General features: G+C 39.9%; 1 protein-coding gene across 6 annotated transcripts in view; it reads right to left on the reverse strand.

Moving 5' to 3' along the window:
* Tmem39a (transmembrane protein 39A) overlaps positions 1 to 11,235 on the reverse strand; it is a 28,181-nt gene that overhangs the window by 3,601 nt on the left and 13,345 nt on the right. For 2 of the 6 annotated variants that reach the window (XM_033755919.1, XM_010630032.3), the window contains 4 exons: positions 7,695 to 7,849; positions 3,752 to 4,100; positions 2,794 to 2,981; positions 800 to 920 (listed from right to left, as the gene is read on the reverse strand). In XM_033755919.1, coding sequence (XP_033611810.1) covers positions 800 to 920; positions 2,794 to 2,981; positions 3,752 to 4,100; positions 7,695 to 7,849 — 813 coding nt within the window. Of the gene's footprint in view, positions 1 to 799; positions 1,954 to 2,793; positions 2,982 to 3,585; positions 3,648 to 3,751; positions 4,101 to 7,694; positions 7,850 to 11,235 lie in introns of those variants that run through there. The other 4 variants (XR_004514236.1, XR_781374.3, XM_010630033.3 and 1 more) reach the window with 4 other exon arrangements.

Genomic DNA, 11,235 nt, shown 5'->3' on the forward strand with positions numbered 1-11,235 from the left:
AAAAAAAAAAAAAAAAAAAAAGGTCCAAAATGGTCTTCAGTCTTAGGCAATGCACTGCATTTAGACATTTTTACCAAGAATTGTCCTCTACATGTACAGTCTTTTTCCTGCCCAAATCAGTCAGCTGGACTTTCTAAGTAAAGATTTTTACCTCCTGAAACTAGAATTTCTAGAAAACTGAATGACCAAAAAGAATATAACTCAAGGCGTCCATACAAATGTGACAGAAGCTGGATCCAGTGGGTGTCTGTTGGTTTTTTTCCTTTAACCTTTAAGCCCCCGCCGCAAATCTAAGTACATAAAAGTAAAAGGCTGCAGATCAAGGCATTTTCTGACTTCCAAGGGAGGAGTTAAGGAATTTTAAAGAGACAATAGATACAACTGGTAACAAAAAAAACAAAACCAAATATCCACCATGTTATTAGTATATTAAGTATAAGGTAGAGATACACAGATACAACATATCTTAAGGACACCACTAAACCAAATTACTATAAAACAAAATTGTAGATGATCGCTTCTCCACCTTTTGGCTAAGATGAAGTACAAAACGGTAGATGAAAAAGGAATTATGTAATTGCCTACTTATTTCAAATACTAGTTTCAAATACTAGATTCAACAAATTCCAATGTAACTAGAGAAACCAGCTAAGCTATTCAGTCTGGAATAATGGTATATGACCCTCAAATGACAGCAGTAATTACCATGCATTCACTTCCTAGTGTTGCATACTGCGTGTTTGGAGTGGCCTCCTAAAACTCCTAAACTTATGTTGGAAAGTAAATAAGTGGTACTTGCATAAAAGCGGGCATGGGACACATCTGAAGGCACTGCCACGTTGTAAGGCCCCATGGCTCTATATAAACATCTGCTGTGCCGCACCAGCACCCCTTGAGGCCATATTGTATTTTCTGACCAACTAAGGGAGAAAGAAAGGCAATGTTAGCATATTGACAATTACAGACAAGATAGTGTCTGGCAAGTATAGTTATAGTTTAATGGAAGGGATTATAACTACTCAAGGCTTCATCTGTCTGAATTCTGAAAATACAGTATTCATGGTCAAACTAGGAGTTAGAATGGATTTGTTAGAGTAACTTCATTGCTTTAGTGTACAGACAGACTGCAGAGTGATAAAGTTAATGTCAAAGAACTTAAAAGGCTTAGAAGAATAAGTGGACATATGTTTAAGTAAGGCATCTATGGGCAAGAAAATAGTGTAAGCAGGCAGACTGTCATCTCCATCCCAAGTAAGCAGAGTCTACTGACAGAAATGATGGGAAAAATAGGAGGAAGCTGATGGCAGTAAGAGCAGAAGAGAAATTAACACTGTCAACTAGCATGACTTTTACTGCAGAATTACATTCCCCAAAACTAAAGAAAATCAGTTTGCTTATCAATTCAAACACCTCACAGATGTGGGAAGCTCTACAGCAGAACACACAGACACAATGAGGTACTGATACAGACTTTTCTTTTTACCGCTCTCTTGGTTTATTTTTCTAGGGAAAAGAAGTTAGGGAATAAATAGCTTCACTCTCTCCAGCATCACTGTAATGGAGTTGGGGTGGGGATGGGGATCTTCAGGTTAATCTTTTTTTAAAAAACAAAACCAAACAAAACAAAAATTAAATTAATTATTTTCTTCCTGATTTTCGGAAGGTTAGTTTCCTAGGGTAAGAACTGGGACAGCAGTTATATGTTAAAAATATATATTCTAGCACCCTGAAGCTTTCCCAGTGGAGAAATGTTCCGCCGGCCTTGCTCACACTTACCAGCATTAAGTGATGATACACCTCATGGCCATGTGCCATCAGGAGCCTGCAGATGTACAGTACTAGTACTGTGGATTGGATTTTCAATTTTTATTGAAATCTGTCCTTGCCCACAGTCAGGTTTCTGTTCAGCCTGGCCCAATCTCTCAGTTCCTGGGCTTGAAGGCCTGTGCTAATCTGTATCAGACATCAAGGCAGATAATTGAAGGGAGAACTCTGAGGGGGAGAGGGGAAGGGAGTCACCTCAATCTGTCCCGCTTAGTTAGGAAAAAGATGGTAGGAGATGAAATTTATGAAATGTTCAAATAATCAAAGGGAGGAAGGTGAAGATGGTTCAGGTCTAAGAAACAAGTATGATGACAGGCTCAGAAGCAAGAGAAAAAGGGGTTTCTAGAATTAGCCATTTTGGATCAAAGGGGCCATGCAGAGAAATTACTGATGGAAGAACAATGAGAGAGACTTACAACGGTTTTGCTTCAAATATGAGAAAAGCCAAGAAAGAGGGAGAGGGAAGAGAGATTAGGAAGAAAAGGAAAAAAAAAAAATTGAAAAGCAGGCAAAGAAAATTACCAAACCAAATCTGCAAATATTAGAAAGAAAAGAGAAGCAAATTCCAGCTTGGTTACATGTGAGATGAGAAGCTAGCAACTACTAAGCTGGCAATGAAGATGAAATGACAAATCTTAAAGCCTTATAAAAAGAATTTTAAAAATATGACTAAATTTTGGCAAAGGGTTAAAACTAAAAGAAAACTCCCAAGTGCAGCTTGGGACACAAATTACACACTCTGGATTGATTGGACAGCTGAAAGAAAGGTAGGACACATTTGAGAAGGGTCTGGGAATGGTGGTGGAAATGAGTTAATGTTCCCTGTGTTCAGTTTAGCATGATGGCGAGCATCCATGTAGATACAAACTAAAACATGTTCAAAGCCAAGAATAATGACATACAAAGCAAATAAACATGACCAACAGCATGTACAAAGTGTTACGTGCTTTTACCCTCTAGCTTACTCACATGTGCTGTGGAGCATTGCTATAGGACCCGTGTTCCAGCTTCTGCCACTTGCCCAGGTGTGCAGCTGATTTGTGGAGCAAATCACAGTATTTGGATGGCAGCAGTTGTGTGGTGAGCATGACAAAAGCATTGATCCACACCATGATAAGGTGCTCACATGACCAGCGCATGTCATAGTACTGGGTGCTCTGGAAGAGACCACGAGAGAGAGAGGAATGACCCGTGCCCAGGCACACAGAGGCACGGACGGGTGCAGGTACCTATGCCCTGCAGACAGGTCCACACTGAGTCAACATGCACTGGTTGTCCTTTGTCCATGCGAGACCTTGAGAGCAGAGTCCTCCAAACTCCTCTCACCTGACTTTCTGGCTGTATGAGTTAGGGCTGGGAGGGAGAGCAGTTATATTTTAAGGGTTTCCTTTCTAGAAGAACCGAGTGCTTCTGAAGGACCACTCCGGCTGCGAAAGTGCTTCTGAATAGGCGAAGGAAACACTAAAATGTCCCAAAAGATTTTGGGCCCAAGTGACATCCAGACCATTTTTATTTTCTATTGAAATAAACTGAAGTTTAGAGAAGGTTAACTTAAATTCAAAGTAATTCTTGATAACCCTGTTAAGATCAACCACAATAAGCTGAATTTCACTGAAACCTTGGTTCACTGAAGCTGCTACACACTGATACACTGTAAGTACAATTTTTATTTTCTCCACAAAATTTTTAAAAAAATTAAAAAGAAAGAAAAGAAAAAGAAAGAGGGGACCACCACAGGGTGCATCACATATATGGAAATACCTATCCGCCAACCAGGAGCGGTATAAGTGCACTCCAGATGCAGCCGAACTCCACCATCCAGGCTGCCAAAGGGGAGACAGAGAAAAGGGGGATTAAACAAGAAAAACCCAGTTGATGTAATTCACACACAAATCCAGGGAGCACACAAAGTGAGCTAACATCTTACCTTCACAAAACACAAGGGGAGAAACGCAACATAGTAGGCACTGAAGAGAGAGTTGAAGAGGACTTCTTTGATTCTGTGGTTGAAATCTGCTTTCAGACACTCTACTTCATTACGGATGAGGTCTGGAGACAGAGGGCAGCTGTGTGTGGGGATGGGCGTGGCATTATTAAACTGTTCTTTCAGAGACTCCAGTAGCAAGGAGAGGAAGTCTTTGGATTTGGCCAAGCCACCCACAGTTGAGGCACTTTCCTCTACAGCCTGGTGCTGAACCACATAGTTATAGTCTGTGAGAAGAAGATGAGCTCTGCTATCTTGGTGGAAACAGCAGAGAGGAACATAAACACCAAACCTATAAAATAAGGTGGATATCAAAATGAGACCACAGACAGCACCTACAAGCATATCATATAACTACATCAGTAAGTCAGTCATGACACATCAGAGGAAACACAACCTGGGAGGACTTTGCTGACGGTAAGTCTGTTATTTAGAAAGCTTTATAACTTCCTTCCATAAAAGCAGTATGCAGTAATTGTACAATAGGAAACTATAGAAAAAATCACAACGGTAAAATATAAATGACCTCGAACTAATCATTTTTATTACTGGGTACACCTCTTTCCAATGCGTAAACTTGATATATAGCTACACATACTTTGGCCTCATATAGCATAAAATGTTTTCATATCCTGCTACTTTTGTGTATATATTATGTTCTCATGGTGTCCCTATGTATTATTCTGTGACAGATTTTAAAGATTTTACAGTATTCTTATATACTTGTAGGTACACCATGGTTTACCCATTCCTCTCTCATTAGAAACAGGCTGTTTCTTATTGCTACTAGCATAAATAATACAATAAAGGTTTTTCCTAGCAACCATTTTCATGTAAATCTAGTAATTTTCACATGGTTTGCCCTTCACTTCCAGTGCCTCTTTAGCGAAGGCTCCCCTGCCTCCACATTGTGTCACTCACCCACCACCAAAGGGGCCGCCAACTCCCCTTTTCTTTTCTTATTATTTTTCTACAGATTTTATCATTCCATGTGTTTATCAGGGTTTTGGGGGGGGCAGTTCTTTTACTCAGCCTGTCATCCCCTCATTACAATGTAAGTTTTAGAAAGCTGCGATTTTAGTCTACTTAATTCACTAATCTATCCTTGGTGCCTCAACCAGTGGCTAAAACAGTTTGCTCTCGATATCTGATGAATTAAGTGAAAACAATATAGACCTACAATAACATTTTTAGAAGAATTACTGAATATTTTTCAGACCTCTGATAACATTTTTGGTGTCAGACACCATTTAACCCAAGACTTCACATATATTAAGCACAAGCTCTATCACTGAACTACATCCAAAGTTTCCCTCTCCCTCTCCCCCTCCCCATCCTTCTCTCCCCTCCCCCTCTGACTGTATTGGGGACTGAACCCAGGGCCTACACACTGAGTTATATCCCCAGTCCTTATACTTTTTACTTTTGAAACAAGGTCTTGCTAAGTCACCAAATTGCCCAGGCTGGCCTCAAACTTGCAATCCTTCTGCTTCAGCTTCCCAGAGTGGTAGGATTACAGGTGGGTGTTACCTCACCCAGCTTCCCTTAATAATTTTTTATAGTTACTCCAACTCTTGATTCCTTAAGCATTTTAAAAACACTTTCCCAGGGCCAGAGATTTAGTTCAGTGGTTCCGCCGCCTGCCTCGTAAACACAAGGTCCTGAGTTTGATCCCCAGTACAGGGAAAAAAAAAAAAACACTTTCCCAAGCCTTTATTAAATAACTTTCACACTGTGGCCCAAGTATTATAAATAAAGTGGTCACTTCACTGACATAAATTCACATATGAGAAACAGAAACTAAAAGATCTTATTCAGTTATACATTTTATAACATTAACAGTGATATTCGCTCTCAGTTTTCTACAGAGGAAGAAAGCATGAGCTTCTTACTGATTAAGAAGATGGTTATGAGTAGCTCCAGGATCCAATGTAAATGGGCTCTTGGGAGGATAGGAAGGGTCAGAGGTAGAGTTACTGGCCAGAAAAACTCACACATGTACAAAACTGTGATGATCTGAGACTGCTGAAACCCAAAATGGATGTGTAGACGAGAGGGTGAGGGGCTGGAGTGTGGCAGATTGCAGGGATGGCACCAATTCTTTACTTTTCCTTACAGTCTCAACAGCCTCCTCTGTGGGAAAGGTGACCTGCCCTATCCCTGTCCTAGGCTCAACAACATGACTTGTTTTAGATGGGCAGAAGGCAGAGAGATTCAGCCCAATCTGGGCAACTTAGCTACTGAGACCCTGTCTCCGAACAAAACATGAAAGGGGGCCAGAGATGTACAGTATTCCAGTACCAAGGCCTTAGCTTCAATTTCCAGTACTGAAAAAAAACAAAGAAAAGAAAGAAACATTAACAGACATGGTGCAATCAGAAGCTTGAAATGGGCTTGCACACTGAGGCCCACTCTCGTGCTCTTCTGCCAGTTTCACATGACTCTACCCAAGCTTGCGTCCTACAGGATGAGAAAACACAGGAGGCAGGGTTGAGCTGTCCCAGCTGCCTGAACGGATGACTGCCATCTCAGCTCAGGAAAGCCTCATGACTCCTCGCCAGTATATACACAGTAAAGGAAAACTGTAATAGCCTACTGTGGACCTGTGGTAGTTACACTATTATTGTGGCACTCGATAACAAATACAGTGTACAATAAAGGAAGCCAGAAAGGCAGCATCAAAGGCTTAGACCACAGGGCTTTGCAAAATAAAAAATGATTCACTATAAGATTTTAAAGAGTTAAATTTCCCTTTTCAAAAATCATTCTACCTACAATGAAAAACAGAACAAAGAACAAGAAATAATGAAAAACAAGGAGCAGATTCAAGATATGTTTAAGAGCCACAATTTTAAGAGTGGACTGATTTTTTTGTTGTTTTGAGACAGGGTCTTGCTATGTCGTTCAGACTGGTCTTGAACTCACTCCGTAGCCCAGGCCTGAGCAGATTCAAGATATGTTTAAGAGCCACAATTTTAAGAGTGGACTGATTTTTTTGTTGTTTTTGAGACAGGGTCTTGCTATGTCGTTCAGACTGGTCTTGAACTCACTCCGTAGCCCAGGCTGGCCTTACCCTTGCAGCAACCCTCTAGCTTCAGCATTCCAAGTGCTGGGGTGACAGGCATGCGCCTGGCTAGACTGTGGACTAATTTACCCTGAATTAAGAAGCTATTTGAGAATAGAAAAGAAAAAAAAGAGAGAAAGGCCCTCTTTTTAAACCTATGATTAAACAGAAAAAGAATGCTAGTTTCCATAACCTAGTACTTTGAATTGAATTTAATATTTAATTCTTAAAGTTTACATATTTAATTTTTAAAGGTTATATAAAAGGTAGATTATATAATTTTCAAAACTTAAGGTGGAGTAACCCACTTTCTGGTCCCCCTTCTGCCTCTCTTAGAAGCTGTCTTTCTCTCAATAAATTTTTCCTACTCTTAAAAACAAAACAAAACTTAAGGTCAATAAATCCTAAAATTTGTCTGAATTACATGCTTATTTCATTGTTTTATGAATTTTGAGGAACCACCAAGAATAAATAAGCTTCTTTATATACTAAATTGAAATGAAAGGTTTGCTAGTAATTTTGATGATGGTAATTCTGTTAAACTAGAGACCTTTACTTGGTGATTAGAGCTTATTAAAATATTCTTCACTGGAAGGATAGCCCTGCCTATCATTTTCACAGGACAGTCCTGGTTAATGCCTGTTGTTCCAGTTTCTAAGTCTAGAAAACAAATTATATGATCAACATATCCATTGGTTTCCAACTTTCTGAACCCTGGGCTTATATCTGAAGATTTTGTCTTCCACTCTTTAACAGTATCACTTGCATGACCCAAATAATTTCTAAACATTAGCTAATAAAATGTAAACCTGGAGTACTCACGGGTAGCCAAGGAAGAGCAGATTGAGGACTGAATGGCTTCGAAAGAGATTGACAAGGGTCCAGCAAAGCACCCATCCACACAAAGTAAGCAGCACCAAGCGAGCTGATATCAGAACCATGTAGTGAACCATGGACGCTGCACCCGCCTTAGTGGCCTGAAAGTTTGGAAGCACCAAAAGGAATATTTTATAATTGATCTTATTCAAAAGCAACATGACTCAAATAAGGGCTTAACAGCTTTAGTAGAAGCGGAACTGTGTGAAAAATAATGAAAAAAGAAAACCTGTCCCCTCCTACTTATCTTAGAAATTCTTAAAAATTCAGACTTCTCCAGGTACAGTAGTTTCCTCTTTGTACCCCCAAAGTCCCCCACACAGACCTCTTTTAAATTCTTAACATTACTGTCTAATCTGTTTACACTAGGATTTCTTAGGAGAATGGTCCACAGACCAGTCATCAGAATTACTTGGGCTGCTAATTGAACATGTAAATTCCAACAACTTTCCTCTCCAGATGCAGGGTACAAAATTTTAAGTCAAGAAATCTGTATTTAGCCAGGTATGGTGGTGCACACCTGTTATAGCAGCACTCTGGAAGACTGAGGCAGGACCACAAGTTGAAGCCCCTGCAGGTCAATTTAATAACTTAGCAAGATCCTATCTCAAATTAAAAATAAAAAAGGGTCAGGGAACCAAGGCATTGAGCTCAATCCCAAGTAACACCAGGAAAAAAATGCCATTTAAAGACCCTCCCAGGTTTTTTCATATCCATGATGGAGAGCCACCAATTTATCTGCCTTACTTCCCACCAGACCACGAGGAGCTAAATGGCACCCACAACATTTCTATTTGTCTTTAAATCCTCCCCTCTAACCTGTGTGCTGAATTACTATTTAATAATAAATTACTGAAATTTCACAATCATATATTTGACAGATCCCTACATAAATAAAAGTTTAATTTTTGCACACATAGAAATAATGCATAATCACTTCCAATTCTTTATTAACATAGCTTTTCCAATATGTCCTTAAGGCTGGGGATTTAGCTCAGTGGTTCTGGCACCTGCCTTGCAAGCACAAGGACCTGAGTTCGATTCCCAGTACCGAAAAAACAAACAAAACAAAACCAATATGTCCTTAAAATCTTTAAAAGTGACTAAATCAGGAAAGACAGAAAGAGCAAAATGCAAGAGAAAAAGCAGATCCTCATAAGTTTAGAACAGCAGTGTTTGAACCCAGAAAGAGGGAAAAACTGTCTGGAATGACCAGTCCACGGGAAGGAATAGGAGCTTTTCAACTCCCTCTTATATTTCCCTCTCTCAGTTTACAAATTTTACAGAATGTATATAATATGTATGCAATATATATACTACAGTCATGCTCTGCATAATAATGTTCAATAACAAACGGCATATATGATGGGGTCTCATAAAAATTACAGGGAGAAAAGCCAGATGTGGTGGTGCACGCCTTTAATCTCAGCACTCAGGACGCTGAGGTAAGGATGACTGTCACAAGTTGGAGGTCCAACTGGGCTACACAGTGAGTTCAACACCAGCCTGAACTACATAGAGAGACCCTGTCTCAAACAAACAAAGCAACAACAAAAACTGGGAGAATTAAGCACCACAGGACATGCTTACAGTTCCCAGCTACTCAGGAGGCTGAGGCAGGATGGCTGAAAGCCAGGTTCTGAGGCCAGTATGGGCAACATAGCAATGCCTCATTAAAAAAGGGTACAAAAAAAAAAAAAAAAGAAAAGAAAGGAAAGAAAGGAAAGAAAGAAAGAAAGAAAGAAAGAAAGAAAGAAAGAAAGAAAGAAAGAAAGAAAGATATTAAGTGAAGCTGAAAAATTTCTGTTACCTAGGGACATTATAGCTGTCATAACACTGTAGCACATAACATCACTGACATAACTGGGGTGCCGCTAGTCATAGAAGTACAGTACATACAATTACATATAGTACATAATAACAAACAACTATGCCACTAGTTCGCTTTCACTTTTTAGCGTTAACGTATACTTATTTAATAAAAGTTTATTGTAGGATAGTACACTGTTATTCTGAAGCAGCCTCACATCTTGTGTTTACAGCATCGCTTTGAAGGCATCAGAAACTACCAGGGTAGATGTTACCACCCCAGTTCGTGTGAACCTACCCTGATGTTCACAAAAGAAGGGAATCACCTTGCTGCACATTTCTGAGCCCTTACTCCAGTGGTGCCAAACCTTTCAACACTTTCAGTGATACAAACAGCTGTGTCATGCACGCCATAGGTTCCCCACCACTGCCTTATCCCACCATTAAGTGACACACGATTCTATACTTAAACATGTGAAGCAGCAGTTAAACGAATACCATAGTGTTTTAGTTACTTTTCTCTCAATGCTGAGACAAAATACCCCAAGTTAAAGGGGAAAGGGTTTAGTTGGCTTACAGTTTATAGAGGTTTCAGTCCATATTCGGCTGGCTCCAAGGAAGCGGGTGGCGTGGCAGACAGGCCTTCCAGAGGAGAAATAGTTCATGGTGCCCACACAGTACCAAAAGCAACACAAAGGACCTTAAGAGCATTTTTTTCCGGCCCCTTTTATCTTATTCAGACTAGTTAGGGTAGGTAGCACTCACACCCATAATTCTGGTGCCCTCAGGCCTCGCCCCATTATGAATCAATGTCACACTCTAGATTCAGGCACCGCCAAAATAGCCCCACCTCATTCTCATGAGGCTTTGAGGGGACATCTAAACACAAGCCATAACACATAGTGAACTGCTTAAGCCTCAAATTATACAAAATGCTCGAGCTCTTCTCAGCCACAGCAGGACACAGAGTTCCACGTCACTCCCCAGATACACACCTTATACCCATGTGGCCAATGTGCCAAGGCTCAAAAAGTTACTCCTGTACCCTCATTCCCACAGCTAAGTCATAGAAATAAAAGAGGCTGCTACTGCCCAGTGCCACCTAAGAACAGAGCCTGCTCTTATGCATTAGTTCTGCCTTACTCCAGAACCCAAGTCTTAACTACTGTGCAGTACATGACAGATCTTGTATCGGGTCCTGAGGACACAGTGTAACCAAAATGAGTAAGACCCTGTCTTTACAAAGTGGTCCGACCAATTTGGACAGTTATTTTTAGAATTGTGATAATCACTACTATTAAAGCATTTGCTACCAGGAAATCCTAACTTGAGAAAAGCTTCTCTTACAAAGTAGTACTCAAGCTCAGATCTGAAGTATAAGCAAGAGCTAGCCAAGGGAGGAATACAAAATTACTCATAACACTATGTTAAAGTATACAATGTTCCCAAATATATTTAAATATATACTTCCTATATAAAATCTTTATATAAAATACAATGCATTTAAGATTTTTATATAAGTATTATATATATATATATATATACATCTTTAGACACAGTGGCTCACACCTGTTAATTATTCCCAACATTCTGGGAGGATGAGGCAGAACTGCCAAGTTCAAGCCCTGCCTAGACAACACAGCAATTTAGCAGTACTCTTTTCTCAAAAAATACAAAA

The sequence above is a fragment of the Fukomys damarensis genome, unplaced genomic scaffold (assembly GCF_012274545.1).
Source record: "Fukomys damarensis isolate Sample0158 unplaced genomic scaffold, DMR_v1.0_HiC HiC_scaffold_24, whole genome shotgun sequence".
Classification (NCBI taxonomy): Eukaryota; Metazoa; Chordata; class Mammalia; order Rodentia; family Bathyergidae; genus Fukomys; species Fukomys damarensis.